Genomic DNA, 25,836 nt, shown 5'->3' with positions numbered 1-25,836 from the left:
CATTCAAATACTCTTTCAGTGATCTTTTCAACAGCTGTCAAGAAGTGTGATCACTCCTACGCACAGCCCCATGGAGCTTTGCTGTTTAAGTACCTGGATCTCTAATTTGGGATGGGAATCCTACTCAGTGAATCACTGAGCCTCTATTTACAAAGAACAGTTTGCATAAGATAGCCTTCATTGAAATTTGTATTCCTGGTTTGACTTTGGACAGGGATAGAAGGGGTTCAGATACTTATGAATGTTGAATCCACTGGAGGAGCCAAACCCAGGTCCAGCCTATGGGGCAAGAAGCTTTACAACTGTATTTAACACCAACAGGGCCATGGTAATTTTTTGCAGCTTCTGAACACTGCTGTCTGGAGCAGACATTCATGTCTCCAAGTCTTTCCCTCTGTAAAATGGGATGCTTTTTGACCCTCATAATCCAAGCATTTCAAAAGATAAAGGAGAATATATGAATTTCAAAACCAGACTGTTTGCCTCATTAAAAAAAGTAACTTGCTACCCTCATTTCTATCAATTTTCAGGCAACTTACAAAGCTTCCTTATATTAAGACAAATGTAAATATAGCTCTCTAAGTCTGCTAAAGCATCACAGCAGCTAATATATTAAGGTGAAGGTTAACAAGTAAGAAGTGTCAATTTTGTAGCATGGCCTACAAATACATTCCATGTAGCTCCACTCCTATCAGATCTTTTAGTTTTCTTACTACACAGCACAATTGAACCGCAATCCTTATTTACATCGTGATGAACTTTCATTTACTTGTCTTGCACAGCAGTTGTTCAGAGTCGTGGTCACAAGCTCTTCTTGTTTTTTTAATGGCAACTAGAGGGACCTGAACCTTCAGACGGGTGCTTACCAGTCTGACAGGCAGATAAACCTTTACGGTTTGGGCACCAGCAAGGGGTGCAGAAATCTCCCAAAGATGGCAGCTGCAGGAGAAAAAAGTTAGCTACCTTGCCGGTTTAGCACCAAAAAGAGAGCCGCTCCTACAAGCAGCTGTAGGCTTTTATTTACACCCCCCTGCCCCTCACGACAAAACAAGTATCTTACTGCCTGGCGGCGTCCCGGAACCTGCCGGCCTGGTGCAGAGCGCCGCGGAGGGGGCCGCCCCTCCCAGACCCCGGGCCTCCAGCCGCAACACCTGCAAGGCACCATATAAAACAAATAAACGAAGCGGCACGAAAATTATCCCCGGGGCACAGGAAGCCCCAGGGAAACCCCTGGAGTGAGAGGTGACCCCACCACCTCCACGGGCACCTCTCCCCACCCCCCTCCCTCCCGGCCCGTTGCGCAGGTGCCGGCGACTCGGGAGAAGGGTGACCGGCTGGGTACCTGCCTCCGAAGGGAGCCGAGCAACTCCCCCCTGCCCCTCTCCCCACCCCAGACCGGTGCCCATTCTGCCCCGTACCCTGCGGGTCGCCGCCCGGCCGCAGCCCAGCAGTGAGGGAGCAGCCATCTTGACGCGGGCCCAGACGGTGCTCCGCGAGCGCCGGGTCCCTCCCACAGGGCGGAGCCTGCCCGACGAGGCTCTGCCGCCGTCCCGTTGCCGCTGGGGCTGTGCGGGGTTGCGATGGTGTCGCATGGGTGCGCGACTGTTGTTGTGCCTGGGGGAGGCTGAAGCCAACTGCATGAAGTTCAACAAGGCTAAGTGCCGGGTCCTGCACTTGGATCACAACAACCCCATGCAATGCTGCAGGCTTGGGGCAGAGTGGCTGGAATTTTTTTCCACAGAAAAGAACCGGGGGTTGCTGCTTGACAGCCTTCTAAACATCACCCAGCAGTGTGCTCAGATGGCCAAGAAGGCCAGCAGAACTCTCTCCTGTAACAGGAATAATGTGGCTAGGGAAGTAATCATCCTCCTGTACTCAGCTCTGGTGAGGCTGCACCTCCAATACGGAACTGTGTTCAGCTTTAGGCAGTGAGGTGTCCAAAGAAGAGCTATGAAGCTTGTAGAGGATCTAGAGCACAAATCTTCTTAGCAGTAACAGAAGGACCTGGAGTTGTTTAGCCTGAAGAAAAGGGGGCAAAGGGGAGACCTTCTTGTTCTCTACAACTACCTGAAAGGTGTCCTGGGTTAACATAGCCGATGCTAACAAGCCCCCTTCCCTCCCATGCAGGAGGGAAAAAGCTCTGGGTTGAGATAACTAATCTAAGGATATAGTGCAATACACAATTACGTTAGCATATTTGCAGAAAAGTGCAACAAAATGCAGAAGCAGCAGCACAAGCCAGCGACCTCCCCCACGCCTTGACCCACAGCCCACCCAGCAGAAAGGACTAAGACCCCAAAACTGGCACCAGCAACCAGAAGCCTCTGATGTTGCAATCTGAACTTCAAGTCCCAGGACACTTTGCTCCAGCCAGCACTTTAATTTTGAAGCTGGAATGACTGTAGCATGATATTGAATACCGATATTCCCAGAATCAGCTCAACCCATGACAGGAGGTTGCAGAGAAATGGGTGTCACTGCCTTCTCCCAAGTAAAAAATGACAGAGGAAGTGGCCTCAAGTTGTGTCAGGGTGGTTTAAGTTGGACATTAGGAAAAATTCTTTCACTGAAAGGGTTGTCAAGCACTGGATCAGGCACCCAGTATCATAGAATCATAGAATGGTCTGTGTTGGAAAGGACCTGCGAAGGTCATCTAGTCCAGCCTCCTCTGCAGTAAGCAGGGGAATCGTCAAGTAGATCAGGCTGCCCAGAGCCCTGTCAAACCTCACTTTGTCTCCAGGGATTGGGCCCCAACCACCTCACCGGACAACCTCTTCCAGTGTTCCACTACCCTCAGCAGAGTCATCCTCCCCGGAGGTATTTAGAAAACGTATAGAAGTGGTGCTGAGGGACATGGTTTAGTAGTGGACCTGGCTGTGTGAGGTTAATGGTTAGGCTCAGTGATTTAAAGGGTCTTTTCTAGCCTACACGAGTCTACAATTCCATGAAAGACGACCCGCCGTGATGCGCAGCGGAGCAGAGGCTCCCCAGGAGCCTCAGGCCTCCCCGGCGGAACACAGCCTGGCGTCATCGCCTCCTGCCGGGACGTCAGTACCCTGCGCCGCCGCGCGCGCACGTGCGGATGCTGACGCATGGATGCTGGCGGCGGGGACGGCGGAGGGGATGGCGGCAGGGGTCGCGGACCCGGCCCCGGGCCGGCTCTGGCAGTCCACGGGGCGCTGATGGCTGCTAGCGGTGGCAGCCGTCTCCTGGTGGCGCGGTACAGGGAGCCCGGGTCAGTGACAGGCGGGGCGGCTGCGGTGTGGGTCTTACCCTCTCGGCAGGCCGCGGGGCGGAGCAGTGGAGGCAGCCCCGCTCCTCTCTACCGGAGGCTTCCCTGCGGTGGTCGCTGGGCTCGCTGCTCGTCCCCTGCGGCTTCCGCAGTGAGCGGCGGGGCCTTCCAGCCGGGGTTGGCAGCCGGGGTGGGAGATGATGGGAGCGTGGAAGAGGCTATGCCTGCTCCAGCCTTTCAGGAGAGCCCTGCGTGACCGAGTGCAGGCCTTTAGGGGCTCCTTGTGTCTATTTTCTGTTACTGAATATTCGTTTAAAGATCGTAAGTCTTAGTGGTTTTCTGGCACGGTTATGCACCACGAGATGCACGCCACTGGTATGTGAACAACAGGGCAAATGCTCGCGACAAGAATGTTACACCTGACAAAATACCACAGTTACTTTGCCTGAGAGAGCAATTTGTTTTGGCGTGCATATACATACAGTCCAAGGTTTTAAACATCTACTCTGTCTGTAGTGCTTTGGGAGCCCATTTGACAGAGGTGGTTCCTCGAGATAGAGGGTCAGTTGCACAACTAATTGAAATAATAGCATGTTGCTAAGGGATTGGCACTGTTCATAGTAAAGCTCATGGTTGTTCCAGTGTTTTCAGTCTGTCGTTTCTTATTTGCAGTGATGATGGTCTGTTCGTGTATGATTGCATCAGTGCAGAGAAGACTACATTAGAAAATAAAGGGTGAGACTATTTGCTTATGCAGTGGGCTGTTTTCTTAGAGGGTGCAGTGGGCTGTTTTCTTAGACGTTAGGTGCAGTGAAGGTGATAAAAGTCATGGGATGCCTACCTGATCAGGTGATGGCTAGGTTAGTTTTACTAACCGTGATGGATATATATGTATGTATTTTTATTTTTCTGTTTGATCCCAGAGGGAGACTGTACACTCTCTCTTCTTCTTTAGAGAAATGCCATTGGTATAGTCGGTGATTTTCTGTGCCTCTTCTCAGTCAAGGCATTTACAGAAAAATGCTGTATTTTTTAGTAGACCATGTAAGACAAGTTAGGAAAAAAAAAGCCCAACAACAAACAAACTACAAATCAATTACATATCTTCTTCTTCAGATCCATTCTCTAAGTTATGAGGTTCCAAAACCTGAAAAAGTCTTTTTCTTAGTTTAAATTCAACCACTGGACATTGTTTTGCTTGTGGCCAGTTTTAGCGTATTCCTCTGAATTTGTATCAAGATCTAGCACAAACTGTAGTGGGTTTTTTTGTTTCCTTTCTTTCTTTCGCATACAATGATACAGGCTTAGGCCTTACATTGGTTTCCTTTGTCTTGTCTTTTTTCGTTGCATGGATGTTCAGATTGGCTCAACGTTTTAAACACGAGGAAGACTTTCAGAGTTGTACTTTGTTCTTCTTAAGGATTTCAATAACTCATAGGTTATCATTTCCCTTTCTCTATTAGGCAGGATGGGAAACCAACAGATAAAGGAAGTGATGACATCCTAGCTTTTGCCTTCTCTCCATCAGGCAATTACTTTGCCTTGACAGATGACAGCAAACGTCTGATACTGTTCTGTACGCAGCCCTCCTGGGAGCGTGTTAGTGTCAGGTAAGGAAGTGGAATGTTTCATGTTGCTTTGTTAGTGACCTCTGGCTGATTAGAGTTAGAAAAGAGTAGTTGGGATGCTGCTGTTTGTTTCTACTCAGCTTCCTTGTACTTGCTAAGGTTAATGTTCTTGGGGATTCGAAGATACTTGTCAAGAAATGATGTGTGGAATGCTCCACACCAAGAATGAGAGCGGAGATGTTTGTATTACTAGCTGAGGAAAGGATAATATCTTATTCCAAAAGACAATGCTTGCATTTTCAAGAACTGAAACTTTATCCATTCCTAGCAAATGCTAAGGTTGTGCCTGTAAGAGTGCTGCTGACCAGTTTAGTGAGTGCATGGTCTGGGTCTGTTGATTTGGAGATGTTTTGGGGTCTTAAAAGTATGTCTTTATAGAGATGCTGCCAAATGTTTGTCTTCTGTAGTATGGTCCTCTTAAGAAGACAGTCTGTGTCTGTCCACCAGAGGTCCTCCAGTTACAAGTTTTATGCTGCTGCTTGTGACAATCTTCTATTAAATACAAGAACCATGAAGGTCTTCCTGAGAAAGTACCTCAGCGTGTGATGCCTGTGCATCTGGTGGTCTCTGACAAATGTGAGGCCCTGGTTGCTAAATTTAATGGAGTCCTTGTCAGCTTGGCTGTGTGTATAGGGTGCATGGTGGACCTTGTGGTGGGTTAACCAATGTTGCAGAGTATGTAACTGCTGACAAAATCAGAAACAGCAATTTCTATTCATTCTGTGTTCTGTCTTCCCTGTTGCCCTGCCCTGTATGTGTTGCCTGTAATATGCCTTCAGATAGTTGTCTGATGTTTCTGCTTTCTACTAAAAGGTCAACTAGGACTTCAGCTGGATTATTTGGGAATGCCACTACCTCCTATTAGGAAACTAGGAATACAGGCAAAAGGGTCTCTGCATGGGAAAAAAGTGCCAGAGTCTGTAGTTTGTGTTGGTGTTTTGTGGCAAGCTGTATGAAAGTTTGACTGTTGTAGTTGGCTCAGTTCAGACATGGGGAAACTTTTGAATTGTGTTTAAGATCAAAGGCAAAAGTACAGTGAACTCAGAGGAAGACGACTTCTTGTGGGCAAGATAGCCTATTCTGAAACTGCCAACTGAGCCTGCAGTGTGCTATTCTTGTTCGTACTTTTTCGTTATGGTGTTGCTTCAGTCAGTCACTAAAAAGTATTAGAATTTCTCTTTTCCTGCCTATTGTTGCTCTTTTGCCTCCAGACAGTCACCAGTGTCTGAGTAGGTAAATAGAAATGTCCATTCTTCATGATCTTTGGTGTCCATAGTCTTATGTTAACACACAGGACACAGAGGGATTTGGAAAAGAAGTGTTAGGAAAAGAATAACAGTAACAATAATAGCTGTTAAGCTACAGAAGCATTCTCTAGATGAAGTGATTAAACCTTTTTTTAAACTCCTTTTCTGACATATATAGTCCTTACATTTATCTGAAAAGTGGTAAGAAAACTGCTGTCAGCTACACTGGCAATTAGAACTGTAAGATACTGGCAGATGATGAGGGAAAGTCAGAATTCAAGATCAAGGCTTTGTCTGGACAAGGCACCCTAAGACTGTGGCTCTCTGAGGAGGAAGAAGCCTTGAGGCTCACAAAGAAGGGCTTCCTTTTTACACTATGAATTGGCAATTGGAAAAGTAGTGTCAGCACAGTTTTCAAGGGTGTTGTTGCAGAGGGATTTTCCTAAGAGAGCTCCTACCTGATACTCTCTTTTCCATGAGTTTAACTTGCATTTTTGTTATGGAGAGTGCAAGAAAGTCTACCAGCTTTCTTTAGACTACTGGCAGGGCTGCCTAGGCAAAATGCTCACTTGGGAGGGTACCTAAGCAAGTGCAGGTGTGCAGCTTTAATGGTCTGTCCTGTTTTTTTCTCCCACTCCACCAGTTGTTTACTATTACATAGGTCAGTCATTTAATAGATCTCAAAAGAGCTCTTCTGGCCCCATACTCTCCCTTAGCATTATTCTCATTGCTGCTGTTTCAGGAGTGTTGCATCTCTGAGCTTTTTGTCCAGTCTCTTGGTCTTAACTAGATCTGAATTCAGACATGCTGAAGCTGCCATCCAGAGCTGTTCAAACTGTGCCACTTTTCTTTCAGGTCAGTGAGCAGGAGATGTACTTCCCTAGTTATTACAGCTGCAGAGGATAAGATTCTGGTTGCAGACAAGTCTGGTGATGTCTATTCTTACTCAATAATAGAACCCCAAGCAAATGGAAAACTTGAGCTGGGTCACTTGTCTTTGCTATTGGATGTGGTAAGTTTGTGCCTCTGTGTAGTTAGTGTACAAACCTGCATTCCTGCTTGTGTTTGGATCTTTTGTTGTTTTCTTGTCCCAGATTTGGGAGTTCTTTTTTCATATGTGGTCTGAATTTCTTTTTACTGATATGTGTCTGCAGGATTTGGTAAGCAAACAGGCTTATTAAAGGGTTCTGCATTCTGGGAGTGTGAGTGTTCAAAATATCTTCATGTTAAAGCCACAGAAGACCAGGTGATGGAATATATATGGGAATTCACCCAGTCTGTCACGTCAGTTAAGCTCTTCAGTGTGATAAGTTTCTTCATTTTTAAGATGCAGTGTGACTTGCAGCTGTACTGTGGCTTTTACTGCACCTGGCAGTCAGTGTCACTTGTCCTAGTGAGTGAGGAAGTTACTGTCCTAAAGGTTTGTGTTTCCATTGTCAGTGAAAGAGCACAGCTTAATGTTTGCACCTGCTATTCAGAGTCAGGAGAAACAGTTTGCCGCTTACCTCTTTCTCCTGGTTAGGAAGAATTGTGTTGAAACAGGCATTGAACTGCTGGACACTAAAATTCTTCCTTTACCAACAGGCACTGAGTCCTGATGACCGGTATATCATAACTGCAGACAGAGATGAGAAGATCAGAGTCAGCTTGGCAAAGGCTCCTCATAATATTGTATCCTTCTGCCTGGGACACAAAGAGTAAGTTCATTGTGTGCAAAAGTTGGATGCAGCTCCTTACTGTGTCTTACTAATGATGAAATGGCTGTCTCCTGAAATCATATTGAACAACAGGTAGATCTGTGTTAGAATCATAGAATGCTTTGGATTGGAAGAGACCTTTAAAAGTCATCTAGTCCACCTGCCCTGCCCTGAGCAATGACATCTTTAACTGTGTGAGGTTTCTCAGTGCCCCATTCTTGAATGTTCGCAGGGATGGGGCTTCGACCACCTCTGGACAACCTGTTCCAGTGTTTTGCCACCCTCATAATCAATTTTTTTTTCCTTATCTAGTCTGTCTAACCTACTCTCTTTCAGTTTAAATCCATTATCCCTTGTCCTGTTGCTTCAGTCCCTGCTAAAAAGACTTGTCCCTATCTTTCTTATAGGCCCCATTGTAGTGTTAAGTGCCACAACAGGGTTTCCCTGGAGCCTTCTGCAAGCTGCAGAACTGGAAATTCTTCAGCCTGTCCTCACAGGAGAGGTGTTCCATCTCTCTGATCATTTTGTGGCCCTCCTCTGGACCTGCTCCTACAGTCCCATGCCTTTTCTGTGCTAACGGCTGCAGTGCTGGATGCAGAACTCCAGGTGGGGTCTCACTAGAGCAGAGTAGAGTATCAGAATCACGTCCCTCAACATGCTGACCACAAGAGACTGGAGTCTGTTAGTTCAGGATGAAGCCTACCCTAGTCTTAGGAAGGGAGGTCTTAGGAAGTCATTGTGGTTTGAACAGATGCTAACCTTATGGTGTCTCAATGCAGAGCTCAGACTTGGAGGTTCTGTGGTAGTACAATATCAGTGAGAATGACAGAGCACTCTTTCTGTCTGTGCTTTAGACTACAGTGACCTAGAGGCTGCAGAATGGTTACTAATGGTTACTAGTAGCGGGGAAGTGGGACTTGGTGTTTTTCTTGAGATTGATTCTATTACTATGGGCAAGAAAGCTTAGGCAAGTAGAAGGCTCTGTGAAAAGTGGATCATAGGGGAAATCCCTGTAGAAAGATGATGTGTTGCTGTGTCCAGTAAAACGCAGGGTTTATTCTACATAAATCCAGGAAGGATGATCTTTCTCTTCCTGTCCTTTCCTTTCTTCATACTGAAATGAAGGTTGCTCTAATTATAACGATTGGAAGGGTGGAAGGTAGCAATACTGATACCTACTATACTGAATACCTACTATACTGATGTGATTCAGATGTGCTCTGCCTTGCTAGGAGACCAGTAGTTCTTATGGTACAGGAATAGGGGTTGTATTCTAGCCAATTTATGAGGACTTCTTTTTCAGCCTGCAGGAGGGACTGTACTTCTCAGTAGTTCTTTTTTTCATGATGATGACTCAAATGGCAAACAGTCTTTTAGAAGACTTTTCCTTGCATGTCCATCAGTTGTGGTACTTTCAAAGTCTGTGGTCTTCCACCTCTACAGTTTTTTTATTGTCAGGGTTTTTGAATAGAGTAGGACTGTTCTGCAAGTGTGGGTTTTTTTAATGTGTGTGGCCACTGCTACATTTTGAAGTCCACAGTGACAAGGCAGAAGAGAAGACGTGACCCTGCATAGGGTGCATGTAATTCTGCTTATCTGGCAGCTGAGTTACTTGGGGATAACAACACCCTTCCAGGCACGTTGTTCTGTAAGGTGATGCAACATGGTGCAGTTCACTGTATCAGAAACAAGTTAAACAAAGATGGTGTGACTAGGGAGCTTGAGATACAGGTAGCAAGCTGTCTAAACTTGCCTGCCAAGCTGTTCTGATGGAACATTTAGGACACTGATTAATTTGAAGTATCAGTCTGTTTTTAATATAATGTAGTCTAACCTGTGTAGAATTGGCATAGTATAAATACAAGAATCTACTGATGTTCAAGGAACTAAGTAGTCTTTGATCAGATCAGTTTGTATAGCACATTTAGAGGGCCATGTCTGGTGTTTTCACCTACTGTGTACACAGTTGTACTTCCTAATGACTAGCATACCATGGCCAGAATGACACATTTAAATGGGAGCTATTGTGATGGCACAAAAGAGTTCATTATTGACTGCAGAGCAGAAGGGCACTTAGTGTAAATAGATTTAAATATATTTTAAAATTCAAAGGACTACATAAAGTAGCTATGGTTGTCTTGTTTTGTGCTCCTGGATTTTCTTTTCTCAATGGGGTGCACTGTTGATTCTTGCTGGGTCTGTTATGCCTGGGTGCACCTGCCATTACTGCTTTGTCATGAAAGTTTGTATTACAGGGACCAAATCTCTCTCTCTTTTTTTAATGATCTGAAAATTATGGCTGTTTTCAAAAGCAAGGTTATTCCACTCAGGTAATGTTCTACTTAGGTTTTAAGTTGCTGAGCTGTAATTACAAACTCCAGAAGTTCAGATCCTCATTCTGAGTTAAAACAAGTCACAGTAGACACAGCAATATTGTCTGCTTTTGAAAAAAACCCAAGACTTCTGGCTTAATGTAGATACTGGTGGTAAATTGCCACATTTGTTTGAAAATTTTATGAAGACCAGTGACATCCTGGCTTGTATTAGAAACACAGTGGCCAGCAGGAGCAGGGAGGTGATCACCCCCATGTGCTCAGCGCTGGTGAGGCCACACCTCAAGTACTGTGTTTAGTTCTCAGCCCCTCATGAAAGAAGGACATTGAGGTGCTGGAGCTTGTCCAGAGAAGGGCAGCAAGGCTGGTGAAGGGCCTGGAGCACATGGCCTACAAGGAACATCTGAGGGAGCTGGGGTTGTTCAGTCTAGAGAAGAGGAGGCTGAGGTGAGACCTCATCGCTCTCTAAAACTACCTAAAGGGAAGCTGGAGTGAGGAGTGGGCAGCCTCTTCTCCTTGGTGTCAAGTGACAATACTAGAGGAAATGGTTTCAAGCTGCAGCAGGGGAGGTTTGGGCTGGATATTAGGAAATATTTCTTCACAGAAAGGGCTATTGGACATTGGAATGGTCTGCCCAGGATAGTAGTGGAGTTGCTGTCCCTGATGGTGTACCAGCACTGTGTGGACCTGGAGCTTAGAGACATGGTTTAGTGTTGAATCTTCAGTGCTGGTTGAGGGTTGAACTGGATGACCTTTGAGGTCACTTCCAACGGGATGTTTTCTGTTCTTCTCTGACTGCTTTTGAATGATCTCCAACTGTGATGGGAGAGATCTGGTACTCTGAAAAGTTGACTCATCACTTGTGTTTTAAAAGCACCTGTTGACTCTTGTTTTTAATGTGCATCGTGAATTGAGAAAGGGGAACATGCTACATGAGTAAGTCTGTCTCTGTTGGCATTTTTTGATCTTAATCGTAGTGTCCTCAGTCAGGAGGCAGTCAGTAAAATCCCTTCAGTGCAGATAGGGAAGTATTTTTTTCTATTAAGTAGAAAGTCAGTAGTTTGTATAGTATATATATGGTATATTAAGTACTGGAGACATTTTTTTTCTTCTTTCTAATTAGTTTGATGTGGAGAATCTGATTGTTTATTGTAAGTTCTCTTTAGAATTATTGTTTTCTATTATTATGTGTTTAAAGAGAGAATTCAACTTTTGATGACTTTCTCTTTAGGTTTGTAAGCAAAATACTTGTAATACCCAACTATCCTGACCTGCTGTTGTCAGCTTCTGGGGTACGTATTGCAATTTCTTCCAAAAAGTATTTTTTTTTTTAATTTAGACTTTAAAACTATTGTTTGCTTGTGGTTGCCCCAAATTCCTTGGAAAACTCAGAAGAAACTCTCACAGTTTACAACTCTTTTGTCCTTACCTCCCTTTCTCAGCTTTTCGTTCAGTTTTCAGCCATTCTGTTACCAGATCATGTAAGAGCCCCTTGCTGTGCTTACAGCATTGCTAGCTTATTAAGATCTTTAGGATGGGGAAATCACAAAGTCCTCATTATTTCTTCATCATCACTTTTGCTTTGGAGCACAGACAAATTTAGACTATTAAACAACCTTGAAGTAAATAGGTATTATTCCAGCCTGCTATGATAATGAGCATCTTGAGAATGAATGGCATTAGAATCACAGAGGTTTTCTAGAGCTTTTAAGGTGGGAAAATTGTTCCATCTATATCCCACTTGCTTTCCCCTGCAAGACTTGTTCTGAATTATTTCGTTGTTTGTATGTCCTCATAGTAAGTCCAGTGCATGTTGTGTAGAGATTGCAGTGCAGTGCTACACAATACTTGGATGAGGACTCAAGAAGTGAGTGTTCCCTCCTTTCCCTCCCCCAGCTCTTTTCTTAAATTGATGACATCCTGTTGTTATAACAGACATATAGAGTGTGGGTAGATGGAATTGTCCTAAAAGAAGAAAAACAATATTCTTTGTTTCCCAGACTACCAAAGCTGCAGAGGAAACAAACAATATTTTCTCTGAAGATTGTAGTAATTGTTAGCATTTGATTTCAGCTGCTGCTCTTGCTTCCCTAAGGCTCTTGCCTCTAATTTTTTAAGCAACTCTACCATTAGCACTGTGTGCAGCTGTGTTTTGTTCTTAGTAAATACTCTCTGATGACTCTTTTTCCGGAGAGGTGTTTAGTCTCTCTCTGGGAGGTTACTAAATAAAATGAGAATTTGAGTGATAACAAAAACAGGGACAGAGGAGGGCAATCTGAAAGAACGGATATTAAAATGCTTAGCATTTGTGTTACTCTGCTCTTTGAGGCAGACTTGAGATGTGCTTCTCTGGCTATCCAATTTCCACTTCAAAAGAAGAATTACAGTTAGCATGATTGAATAATTTAGAATGGAAGGGGGAAATTATGTTAATTAAAACGATTTATCTGCAATTTGAGGTCTTAACTAAGTGAGTATTTAGCACCTTCTGAGGGAAGCTCTTCAGGGAAATAGGGTTTAGCTGAAGGCCATGGTAGCCTCTCTTTGCCTGAGGTGCTGTTAGTAATAGGCTTGTGTCTGCTTCCATCTGTTCAGGATTCGACTCTGAGACTTTGGGAGTACAAAAGCGGGGAAGAAGTGTACTGCTGTCATCTAAGTAGCATCTGTGAGCCTGAGACAACCAAAACTGACCAGGTACGCCTGTGTGTGTTAGTGCTTTTGCTAGCCTCCTGATCCTTAGGACTGCAAAATGTGTTTGTTCCACTTTCTTAGGATTGCCTCCCTTCTGTCAGTGGGTTTGGAAGTCATGTGAGACTTAGAAACTGTTACAGTAGCCTGGGATTTCAAGAAAGGAAGAAAGTCCCTGAAATCCATTCCTGTGCCATGTGTACATTTCTAAACAGTGCCAAGCAGTAACCAAAAGAAGCTATTTGTAATTCTTCCCAGTGTAAGTTCTGCACTCTAGACAATGCTTTCACTTGAAAATGTTTCCAAACCCACAGGTGCTTTAGTCTCTTAGCCAGAAATTATCTTGTAACACCTGAAAGACTGAAAGATTGAAAAATTCACCCATTTGTAAAAATACTTAGAATTTAAAATGTTAAAATTGCAATTTATCTGGGCAGAAAGAAGCTTTTATACTGTTTGTAACTAGTCACCTGCAATAGTACTGCCTTGTAGAATCAAAACATTGGGATTGTTCCTTTGGGTTGTTCTGAACCTGGGCAGTATGAGACCTAGGTGAAAATACTCTAGGAGCTCTCCTTAGCATACAGCTTGTACATGAGCACTGCTACTGTGATTTGGGATGCTAATCTGATGTGAGCAGTGATTCCTGTAGTACTTGATCTCTGGTTTTGTTCTTTCTTGTCACATGAATTGGCACATGACCTATAGGCAGCAAAACAGCACTCGTTCTTGTCCCTGCTGTGTGCATCCTATTAAGCCAGCTGGTAATCTGTTGGGTCATTTAAGAGTTGTTCATCTTAACATCCGTCCTGCTGGGTGTATTTTCATGTGAATTTCTGAAAACACTTCCTCTCTGAAGACCACAGCAGTTGCCCAGTTGTTAGGTTACCAGGCGAGCTGTAGCCATGCATGGCTCGTGAGGAAAACCCACTGCCTTGTGTTTTGTTGTGATTTTGGTTAGTGGAAGTGTGTTGTGCTTGGCCTCTCACAGCAGTTGGAGCTATTGCTGGGGATCACTCAGAAGATTCTTTGCTGTCTGTGTAGGTCTGGCCTGATACTATTAATGGGATTCCCAATTACTGAACTGGGACTATAACCCATGGAGAGACCAAGCTCAAGAACTCAAGGTTTCTTCTTTGCAGAAGACACCTTTGTGTTGGGAGTAATAACATGCATGTTTGTGCTTTTGAATAAGCCCAGGAAGGCAGCCACTTGGATCACAGCATTCAAAGCTTAGATACTAAAAGTTTGGGTTTGGCATAGAGTTGCTGTTAGCAGGAATTCAAGGGATTGTCTGTATGGTCAATTTAACCTGCTTCTGAACTTGAAAGTATACTTTAAAACACACTGGAACCAGAGACCTCTTGAACACGTTCACAGTCTCTGGCCCATTTTAGCTTGAGTCTAGTGCTTAAAATCTTTGAAGTAGCTATTGCCTTTTTTTTTTCACAAGTGAAAAATGAGTGCACCAAATTAGGCTGCAAGTCCATCTGGCTGGTATCCTCTTACAGTCTGAATGCAACAGGATTTGAGTGAGGAAGGAAGAATTAAGATCGAGGCAATCCTACAAAATTACTACTAGAAGTAAGTGGCTTGGGGAGTTTCAAAGCCAAAGTGTTTTTTAGGTTTGTGTTCAAAAGTAGCTCAGAAGAGTGCTTTGTTGAAACAACAGGGTTTGATAGCCATCAAATCTATGTCTACAGTAATACTGCAAAGTATTTCTTGTGGTGGGAAGAATGGTTTTATTTTAAAATTGCCTTCTACCTTTGTTGGATTCTTGAGGACTAGCAAGCAAATAACTGTGAAGTGGGGAATCCTATGGATAACTTTAAAAATGCTACTTGTTGCTTAGTGTGGCTGAGCATTTAGTAAGATAGCTTGTATGCAAATCGATGGTGCTTGATCTCACACTGAACAGTAACTCCACTGCTCACAAACCAGTTTATATTTAACTGTGTAATAAACCCTGAACATAGCATTGGATAAACTAATAAATGTTCCTCTGACAAGTATTAGAAGAAAAAAACCTCATTGGTGCAAGCAAGGACTCATTTACAAATTAATCTCCAGCTCTCATAGAGTGTTTTTGAAGGTGTTTGAATGTAGTTTAGTAATACTTCCCTTGCCTTTTAACACACCTGGTAAAGATCCTTCCATAGGATACTTTTCATGCTGATGAAGTCTCAGTAGAAATTTGAGGTGCCCTCTGACTGTTTGAGGAGTCTCTGTTTAGCTTCTTTACCTCACTGTGAGTAAGCAATGACAGAAAGGGAAACCCCACAGACTGCGGGTTAAAAAATACAACGCAGTGTGTTTGGTTTGGCTGAGTTGGAGTTAATTCTCCTCACAGCATCTTTCTAGTGCTGTGTTTTGCAGTCCTGTAGCTGGGTGTCAGTAACACACCAGTGTTTTGGCTACTGCTGAGCCAAGCACCAAGGCTGTGCTTTTCCAACATTTCCCTGCCCCAAGAGTATGCTGAGGGGTGGGCAAGATCTTGTGAGGGGTCACAGCCAGGCCAGCTGACCCAAACTGACCAAAGGGGTATTCCATGCCATAAGACATCAACTCAGATATAAGAACTAAGTGAAAGTATATTCATTAATGGCATCTGTCCTTCAGAGAAACCATTATGTGTAGAGCCCTGCTTCCGGAGACCAACCACCATCTGATGGTGGGAAGCAGAGAATAACATCTCTTTGCTCTTGCTTCTGCACATGGCCTTTTGCTTGTGCTTACTGTTATTATTACATTGCTTCTTTCTTATTGCTGGCTTTTGTTACATTTTCTCCTCTTCCCTGTCCATCTAAGAAGGGGAGTGATAGAGCAGCTTGGGTGGGTATTTGGCCCCCCAGCCAGGGCCAAACCACCACACAGAGCAGTTAATAAACTGTATTCCTGCAGTGCTTTGAAGTTCTTCTGTCCCCTGCCATATGCGTGATGGTGATCTTGGAAGCCTCAGGCTGGCCTGTTCCTTCAGTCTATGAAGTTCTGCTTGCTGCTCACTCTTGCAGCTGTTTTGGAATCTGTCTTGCATGACATTAAATTTACACAGTGCTTGAGGGGTGCGGAAGACTCAGTTGACTTCCAGAGTTCATACGTATTTGGAACAATGATCAGGGAGTGTCCCAGTGATTACAGACAGACAGATGACAGATTTAAACCTTAGTGTGATGCATTGCCACTGTTGTGCTGTGTTACCACACAGCTGGCAATCTGCACTTCTTCCAGAACAATTGCTGTCTCAATGGCCAGCAGGCTCAAAGGGGAATGGAAGCTTGTCTTTTGCTGGAATCATAGAGCTAGAAATGCCAGAGGTGATGTCTGGTGGTGGTGTTTAGTCATACTGTGCATCCAGGTGTATTAAGGATCATCTTCACAACCCAGTGTGACATTTATAGTCTGCATTTAAGGGAACAATATCTTGAGTGAGTAGTTCATAGATTGTAACTAGCCTGCTGTCTACAAATTACTTTGGCCTGCACAGATTAGATGAGGAAACGTGTTGTTTTTTTTTCTTTTCTCTTCTTTTGCTTTGCGTTCAATTTTTACTGTTGAATTTAATTTTGACTGTTGATAGCCGCTGTGAATGCACTGAAGCTTGAAACACAACTTGAAGCACAATGGTAATGGAGTCATCAGTAATGTGGGCACATAAATGTGGGCTTATTTGAGAGCACATAAATGTAGGCTTATTTTGCTTGGCAGATGATGAATGTGTGTGTGTTTTAGGCATGTAGGAGTGTTTTTGAGCAATGTAGCGTTGGTTTCAGCTGATGGGTTGCAAATCCTTCTTTCATTTTCCCACTAGAATGGGGGTGATTCTCTAAATTTATAGTGCTATATAAATATTTTCCCTGCTTTGGAGCTTTCATCTCATGTGATCCTTCTGACAGCAGAGGCTTGTTTAAAGTCCAGAACTTGAATTGCACAGCTCTACTCTGTACATTCATTTTTCATAGGGTCAACTCTCTTCACAGATGACATAAAAAAATAATTTTAAGGTGTTTGCAGGCTGATAACAGTGTCATCTAAATGCTGACTAAGTTCAGAGAGTATCAAGTGAACACCTGCTTATCATAGACTGCTCTTGTAGCTCTTCATTAGGTTAACTGATTTCATACACTTGTCCTAGAACAAAGCACTGCTCTGGGGCTTGTGTTCACTTTGCTAATTGTTGACTTACCCACGCATGTAAAGGAAGGAGCTTACAAAGAAGGTAAATTCTCTTGTCTCTGTCCAGCTGTGAATAACACTTAGTTCACATGAAAAAAGCCACCTCCTCCCTCCCCCAGTGAGGATGGAGGAGAGCTGCTGTACACTTCAAGTTCACAGAATCCTTTGTCTCTCTGACAAGGCACTCAGCTGTGTAGGTGGGCACTTCCCATCACTGCACTTGCCCAGCATGTTTGTCATGAGACAGGCAGAACAGCAGAGCTTTGTTATTAGAAATAAATATTACAGGTTTGGGTTTTTTTTAATCTCTTGGCCTGTTCTATTAGATGTCTAAAGAACCCACTGGTGTTTTACAATAGGAGCTGTCAGTTCTACTCTAAAGCTGTGGTGTAAATGGCTCCAAACTGCAATAACTACATTTAGATGTACTAGCTGCAGAGAACCTTTCTGATTCAGCCTACTCATCCTACTCACTATTTGGAACCATAAGCATTTTTATGTCCATATGAAATGGGGGGCTGAATATGGACTAATAACTTAGTATTTCTGAAGAGTAGCAAGAGATTAGTACCATCTGTTCCCAAGAGCTCTGAAACATAGAATCTTTTTTTGATAATGCTTTTTATAAAGTCTTCTTCTGTCCAACCTGGTAATCAAGTATGTGAGTGAAAAGTGTGTGCATGTCCTTGGTCTTACTTTTTCCCCCCCATGAGACTGTATGACACAGTGGATTTTATTTTTTCTGTCACATGCTGGAGATGCACTGTTGAACCCTGGGTTTTGTCTATATATATGCCATTAATTGACATCCTTTCCCACAAATGTTTTGTCTTTTAGTAATTGCATCATGGATTGTTAACAAAATAGTTAGCTTCTGGTGTTAAACTTGCTGACTTCAATGTCTGGAATCTGTGCAGCTTGTTTTGCTTTCCTATGTTGATTGCAAAATTCTGAAACAAGCAGCCTGACAATGCCTATACATCAGCTGGTAGCTCAAAGGGTAAAGTTCCATTGTTACTGCCAAACTCAGCTCAAGCTGGTGAACCAGAGGTTCTGTCCACTGGCCAGCATCATGTTAGAGAAAGAGGTGAGTGCTAGAAAGGAGGTGAAAGGTGAAGATGCATCTGAATTCTGGCAGCAAAATGTCTAGAAGATGTGCTTTCCCTGTCCTGAAGGGAGTAACTCAATACTTCTCTGGTAGGAAGGTTTTATTCATTAGAAGTGATGGTGTTACCATTATTAATATAATATACTTGAGAACCAGCCTTTTGCTTTTGCAGTTTTGTCCTTCATATTATATAACACATACTTTTTCAAAAGCACCCTAGGGCATCTTCTTGTAGTTCCTCTGCTCTTTGCAAGTTCTTACTTCCCACTCAAGGGGCCTCAAGTCACTTGTTAGATATTTCAAGTAGTATAGCTCGGACAACAAAGCTATTTCTCTGATTCTCTCCCAGATAAAACTATCTATCTTCTAAATAAGGAATGTGGTATAGGATTTTTTTACTGATTTTTTTTTTTTCAAATGAGGAAAATGGCCTCAGGCAGTCTTGCCTTAGTCTTCAGAACATGTTTTCTATTAAGCTACGTGACTTCGCCCAGAAGCAGGTTGAAAACAGACAATACAGCAAGGTCATTAGCTATGCATAACTATCTTCTTAACAGCAGCCAATGGCTTGTGTTTATAATCTCTAATTTGCTGGGGTGATATCCTGGCTGAGCAGGCTTGATGTTGATATTTATGCCATTAGCATTGCAGGGGAGAATGTTTGACAGTAGTGTACTTTTCCTTCATCTGTTAGTTTATCTATTAAGAGTAGTTCACTAAAACTTTTGCAACTGCTCTATTTGGGTGTCCGTGAAGAAAGGTGTGTGGGAAACTTCATAGAACAGCAAACATTGATACAAAAATACACTTGCCAGCAGTTGCTGATGACGTTGCTTAACTTGCTGTAAATTATGACATCTACTAAATTTGAAAGGCTAAGATGTGAAATGGTATATGAATTTTCAGCCCATAGGTTGCCTTAAGTTACAAGGATGTTTCTTTTTCTTTTCCTAATAGAAGTATCCTGTGTCGAGAATAACCTACTGCTGTCAAGGTGGTTATGTTGCCATTCTATGTGTCTGGTAAGAATAAGTGGAGTAATGTCTAAAACCATCACACCTGCTAAGTCAGAAGCAGCTTTCCCCATTTGTTGCCCTAACTTTTCCCTAGGCTGCAGTACATGGTACTGTGAATGCCTGAATGTCACAGGCCTGTGACCTCACAGGGAGCCTCTAAGTCCTTACTGTAGTTGGGATGACGCTGAGGATTATTACTGTTAGTATTATTACTGTTATTGTTGTTAGTTGTTACTAACTGTTATTGTTACTAGCATTATTACTATTACACTGTTGTACAAAGGTGAGTGCAAGGGTTACCCAGCTTCGTTCATAGAATCATAGAATGGTTTGGGTTGGAAGACACCTCCAAAGGTCATCTAGTCAAATCCCCCTGCAGTGAGCAGGAACATCCTCCACTAGATCAAGTTTTGCATGTTTTGTGATGCCTTTCCTTGATAAGCCAAAACACAAGGCTAGGATGTGTGAGAGCTGTGCTCAGTGCTCTGGATGTCTCCCTAAGTTACTGTGCCTGTGGTTTAGGTCCTGTTTGCTGTGGCAATGCAGCAGGCAAACTTTGGTGGATGTGTTCTGCTCCTGTTAATTGATTCAGCTGTTCTGTTTAACACCACAGCATTGCTTCACTTTAAAGCTGTAAAGAGGTTAGGTTGACTTTTGGCTTCAGGCACTTGATGTACATAAGGAGAGAGTGCTTGGGAGCTGAAAGGCCCAAGTGCTGAGGAACCTTTCAGATGTGAGCAGCAGGGGAGTGCCTTGCAGGGATAGACAAGCCTTTTCCCCCTCTCATTCAACAGCCTGGTTCTTCTCAACAAAAGCTTGCCAACTGGAAAGGGAGAAATTGCCAGAGCTGCCTGTACTGTGAAATCTTAATCTGTCCCTGCTCAGTGAACTCAGTCTTCTCCAGAGCAAGGAGCCTTAGCTGCTTGCTGTCACGGACATCCTTTGTGGACATCCAAACTGGCCCTGAAAGGGGAAGTTATGTCAGCCAAGTGCTTTGCCCTTGTCACTTAGCCCAGGGCCTGTGGCATGCTCTGAATCAGGCTTTTATTGCAAGCTCCACAGCCCAGAGTTTTTGAACAGTGCTGTCACATGGACCTGGTAGGTGACTCAGCAGGGAGTTGATGTGACCTACCTGGCACACTGGGGACCTGTCTTGGAGTTTAGGAAGCTCTGCACATTAGAGGTTGTGGCTGTTAGAGAGTGCTGATGGGAGAGATGGAGATCAGTTCTGTGCCTGTGTCCTGTTCTTCAGCCATGTCAAGTTTTCCTATCCCTCTGATTTTCTTCTCCCCTCCCTGGCATATAATTCTTTTCCTGTTTTATTCGGACTGGTGCTCCACTACGTATTTCTTCAGTGAAGCCCTGTAGACCAGTGTGCTGTGATGCAACACTCCTGATATAAATGCTTTGAAATTCCATATACTACTTTTCTTTTAAAGAAAAGGCAGCTTCAACTGCTTTTTCTTTCATAGAACACTTGAAAAGCCATTTGGCATGTTAGGTGTTTACAGCTTCTGCCTCAGATGATGTAAGCAAACTGCACTTTAAGTGCTAGGGTATTTTTTTCAATTCTTAAGGACTTTGCTTTGGCTCTGTTTGAAATAGAGTGGGTATTAGTAATTTGCTGTACAAGTGATGGCTGTAGGTGGATTTGGCAATAATGGTAATTAAGTTTTTCCTCTCAAAAGTATTTCCACAGTCTACATCTTTCATCTTGATGCTATTGCCCGGCAGCTAGTTCACAGACAGCAAATCTCTTTGAAACAGAAAATTTGGGACATTGCATTTGAGGAAACAGGAAATCTATGGATTTTGGAAGAAGACAGTGAGGCTCCTCTTCAATTGTATAGACCATGTGATGGAGAGTGGAAGGTAAATACTTTTGTTACACTCACATCCCCAGTGTTTTGTGTTGTCTTGAGGTTGTAACAAAAGTGGAGCAAAATATGTTCCATGAAAGCTGTTACACTTCTCTTTGTCTTGAGACTGAGTAAAAGTTATAGATACACATCTCATTCTACTTCTCTACCCTGTGTATAATGCAAAGCTCCTGAGAGCTTGTTCTGAACGCCTGTTCTCTGGTAAAGCTACCATCTAGCAAAGCAGGATCAAGCAGAATGATTGCCAGCTCTTGTACTTTTAACCATTGGCTGTGCTTTCTCTGTGCTGTGCTTGGTTATTAAAAAAAAAACTAAACAAAACAACAAGATCTCTTTTGTGATTTGGTTAGGAGTGCTTTCCACACTGTGCCTGCCTGTGAGGGGTCCTTTGAGGGAACCAGGCATTCTGGAAGCATTAGGAGTTTTTTTTTTCATTGAGACCAGGGAGTCAAATTTGAGGGATGTGTTATCAAGTGCTTTGTAATAGCCTATTAAGCAACTGGAAATTCACTTGTTATCCATGTAATTATGGTATAATTGTGAAGTTTAAATTGAACTTCTTTGACCCTTCTGTGTTCCTTGTGGTATTCCTTTTCCTCACAGATTAGTAGAGTGGGGATCCATTTTCTTTTTGTCAGACCACTAAGTTTCCCCAGCAGAACATGTGATCTCAGGCCAGATTTCTATAGGAGTCCTGGAAAAAAAAGGAGCCTAAAAGACGTCATGGAGAACTTTACATTCTCATTTCATCTCACCTGATAGCTGTAGCATTTTTCAGTGTGCTGTGAAACATGAGGTTGTTTATTATTTTCAAATTAACATGCAGTGTTCCTTCTTTTCCCAGCCTGTATTTGATGACAAAGGATTACAGAAGATGTCAAAATATCTTCAAGACAACTGGACAGTTTTTCAAGGTGAGAAAATTGGCCTAAAGGCCCAGGAAATGCATTTTTTTTCAGCTCAAGTACAATGTCTAGGAGCAAAATTGGATTTCAGGTCAGTTCATCTGGCTGTTGAAGTCATTCAGTCTTTCAGTTTTCAGGTTACTGTTACCACAAAATAATGTAATTTATGCCTGAATTATAGCTTTATAACTTTTACATAGACTCCTTATCACAAAGATGTGTCTAAACACCCTGTGACAGAGCTGCTGGAGTCTTGTCTTACTGCTCTGATACTGAAGACTGTTGTTTGTCATCCTGTCTTTTCACCTGGGCGTGACACTTTATCTGAAGTACAGAGGAGATCCTAAGAACACAATAGTCATGGGAGGAGCAGCTTCACTGTAAATATGGGTCATTCTGGTCTGCCTTCTCAGGGCAGATTGTGTGGAGCTTGCTGTGGCTGGAGGGTGTGACCCTGGATGGTATCATCAGGGATTAAATTCTTCGATGTCAGCTGGGCTGGTTCATTTTGGTTTTGATTTCTGCCCTGTTTCCAGTGTCTGGCAGAAAAATATGTGGTTTACTACTCCAGGAGCACCTATGTTTGCAGGATCTTCTCTGTTTAAAACCCACCTTATTTAAAAGTTTAAATAACAGCAATGATGGCTGCCAGGTAGAGAAGGATTGTGGCATGTGCCAGTGAATGTTTGATTATGTATTCAGAGTTCATTAATTGAAATCTCTCTCCTATGCATTGCTAGGGGACTGGGAACCATCTTGCTTTAAAAGTGTTGGGAGTCCCCACTGATCTACCTCTTGGTCTGTTCTTAGTGGTCATACCACATTAGATGAAAGAATTACAGGAATGTGCAGTCTAATGTAAAGTTTCCTTATTATCTAGTATGGTTTAGGCTGTCACTAAGTTGTCAGTAAGTCAGTACAGTCTTTCAAATCTAGAGAAAGTCAGATATTCCTTTAGAAGGGGGAAGAGTGTTTGGATGTAGATGTTGCAGACTTGATAGTTACAGCCAGGCAGATAATTAGAAGTATGAGGTCTGAGTGAAAATGAGCAACAGAGGAGTAAAAAGAGCAGGCAGAGGAAGAGAGACTGAGCATAATTAGCCAGCACAGCAAATGACTGTGGTACACAATAGCTGGCCATGTCTGCTGGGAAAGGAGGACTACTCAGATGACAGGGTCGGTTAATTAGTAATGGGAGGCTCACTTGATAAGCATGTATTCCAGTGCATAATTAGTGCTTGAAAAGGTACTTACTTCTTTTAAAAAACATGATGATTGCTTTGTTTGAACCCAGTCTTAATCCCTGCATATCATCCTTTTATGAACTTGTTTCACCTGATTGATGTAGGATCTAAGACGCACAGGTCAGTTCTGAAGTACACATTGAACAGTTTGATGTTCTAACTGCGCTCAGAAAAAGGCAGAGCAAGATTCAGTGCAGTTAATTCTCTACAGTTAATTCAGTACAGTTAATTCTCTATTATCTGGGAAAACAATGAAATGGGATAATGAAAAGTATGGGTAACACAAAATACTGTCAAATTAAACTGCAAGATCTTGCTGAGGTGAAATAGGTTAGGGATGCTGCTCTGGGAACTAGTACTTACCTAAACTAGTAAATACACTGTCTGCAGTACCATACAGAAACAATCTCCTGATTCATGACCCAGGTTAGATCAGATGAAAGCAGCTCAAATGTTTCTCTGCCTGTATCATAGTTAAGGAACAAAGTGGATAACCCATCCATAGACAATTGTGACCCACTCTAGGCAAGGTAATCCAGCTCTGGCAGGGGGGGTGGACTAGATATTCTTTTGAGGTCCCTTTCAGCTCCTAACTTTCTGTGATTCTGTGAGGCATGACTGTGTAAAGACTCCAGTAGTGATCCTTACCTGTTTCTTATTACTGACTGTAGCTCTTTGAGATGCTGTTGCTCCTGTCTCTCTGTTCACCATTCCCTTGCAGGTTGTCATCCTGCAGCATGAGCAGCAGAGTGAGGTCTCTCAGTCTGCTGTCATAGGAACACTTGCAGACTCTGTCTGTGTAGGTTGATGTTTGGACTCGCTGCTCTTAAGAGTCTTTTCCAACCAAAGCAATTCTGTGAATTCAGTGGAGACTGATCAAGTAGAGAGCAGCATGGATGTTCAGACTGACAGCATGCCATTTCTCCCAGGGCCAAAGGCCAATGAATTGGTTACTGTGTGAGTGCAAGACCCTCAAAAGTAAAGGCATGCATTTTGATTAGTATCAGTGAGGGAAAGCTGTTTTGTTGGTGTACCAAGAAACAAGGGGATTCTCTATGTATGTTACTGTGGAGCAGCACACTAGCTTCAGGACCAAATCCTAGCAAGTACTGGATTTCCTTGCATTTGCACTTTAAGATCAAGAATTTTTGGAAAAGGTAGGAGCACAAAGAGAATTAAGGTAACTGGCTTTTTCAGGTACCATTCTAACACTTTTAAGAAATTTGGACCTTGCCAACTAGTCTCATTCTGTAATTCTCTACAGAAACAATCTGATTGTTTGGTTTGGTTGCTTGCTTTGTTTGTTTGTTTTTTTATAGTTCCTTGTTAAGCTTGTCTTCTAAACTTACAGTCTTGGAGATGGTGTGGTAAACATTACAGTGAATTTACAAAAGGTGTAACAGCACTGTCAGAGTGAATAGGTGGAAATGTGTATGTGCTGTAGAACATGACTGTTTGAAGTCTACTTCTTTCACCTTTTGAGGTAATGCTCTAGGAGACAAGACAGCTAAGCACGGTTGGGTAACATACACCCTTTTCAGTGCTTAAGTCTTGGGGAAACAGCTCCAGCTGCATGTCTTAACAGTAAATGGCAACAGCAGTCATTTTAAAACAGAAGTCCAACATGTAATGAGAGCTGCGTGCCCTCTTTGCCTGAATGTCAGGTGCTTGCCTCTGCAGAAATTTTTTAGCCCAAAAGTGGAGGCTGTGCTTGGCTGTGTGACTGCAGGACAGAGATTTAACCAACATAGATCAAGCTTATACAATGTAAATGCTGATATTTGATGAAGTGGATAGGACCACAGTAAATGCCTTGAAATGCCACTATCTAAAATTAGGGTATGGGAAGTAATTGTTGAGGCAGCTAAGAGAAGTAACACTTGTGTTCTTGCTTTGCCCAACTGCAGGTTTTGTTGGTGCAGAGAGCCACTACAGCAGCCTCTACAAGGCTTCATTTGATAACATGGCTGCCTACCTGCAGAAGAAAGAGGAACGATTACAGCAGCAGAAAAAGAAAAAGCAGGATTTGCATGGTTCCAATGGTCAAACCAAAAAGTTGAAAACTGAAGAATCATCATCACTATGACCCTGTCGTTAGTTTGCAGCTTTTACCTTGCTGAACGGAACCAATCTGACCATGGGCTGTTTTTTAAAAGTAAACTGAATTATGGAAGACCTGATTAAGCTTGTATTCAGATCCAAGTTTTCAGGTAGCCTGATACAAAAAACATATATTACAATATGCCTAAGCTTCCAAGTGTTAGCAGTTCTATCCTAGGAATCTCTAAAAGCATGAGATATGAATATTGGAGGTGGTCTTTTCCTTGAAACAGGATTTTCTTTTTGCCTACTGTGTTCAGGCTTTCATCTTCAGGTGGAAGTGCATGGATTAAAATTGATGTAATTTTGTTTGTTTCTTTTTTTTGTTTGGGTTTTTTAAAAAAACTTTTTAAAAGATCTGTTAGTTAATGTAAGTAACTTGGCCTACCTGGGAAAGGGAATATTGCAAAATTCTTGCTGTATATGAAAGATTTTAGCTGAGACTTCACCATCTCTGGTTTTACCCTTTACCTTCAGTTTATATGGTATGGATTCTGCCTATCTTCTAATCCATTGCTTGGTAATTGTGTCATATTTCTATAGCAAGAAGAGCAAAAATAGATTTTATATGCTGGAAAATAAAAG

The 25,836-nt window shown here is 42.8% G+C and overlaps 2 protein-coding genes across 2 annotated transcripts in view; one reads left to right on the top strand and one right to left on the bottom strand.

Annotated features, from left to right (window-relative positions):
* Positions 1-3,094, bottom strand: part of NDUFV3 (NADH:ubiquinone oxidoreductase subunit V3) — an 11,451-nt gene extending 8,357 nt beyond the window's left edge. Inside the window, exons 1-3 of the mRNA XM_054395093.1 lie at positions 2,929-3,094; positions 1,419-1,624; positions 1,061-1,151 (exon numbers count right to left, since the gene is read on the bottom strand). Coding sequence (XP_054251068.1) covers positions 1,061-1,151; positions 1,419-1,624; positions 2,929-3,094 — 463 coding nt within the window. The remainder of the gene's footprint in view (positions 1-1,060; positions 1,152-1,418; positions 1,625-2,928) is intronic.
* On the top strand, positions 3,093-25,836 carry WDR4 (WD repeat domain 4). Its single transcript, XM_054394974.1, has 11 exons — positions 3,093-3,235; positions 3,905-3,967; positions 4,696-4,842; positions 6,963-7,119; positions 7,692-7,804; positions 11,369-11,429; positions 12,733-12,831; positions 19,064-19,128; positions 20,811-20,994; positions 21,847-21,916; positions 25,059-25,836. The coding sequence occupies exons 1-11, from the start codon at positions 3,093-3,095 to the stop codon at positions 25,235-25,237; spliced, it is 1,281 nt and encodes a 426-aa protein (XP_054250949.1). The 3' UTR covers positions 25,238-25,836.

The sequence above is a fragment of the Indicator indicator genome, chromosome 1 (assembly GCF_027791375.1).
Source record: "Indicator indicator isolate 239-I01 chromosome 1, UM_Iind_1.1, whole genome shotgun sequence".
NCBI lineage: Eukaryota > Metazoa > Chordata > Aves > Piciformes > Indicatoridae > Indicator > Indicator indicator.
This window is presented reverse-complemented; position numbering and strand designations above follow the sequence as displayed.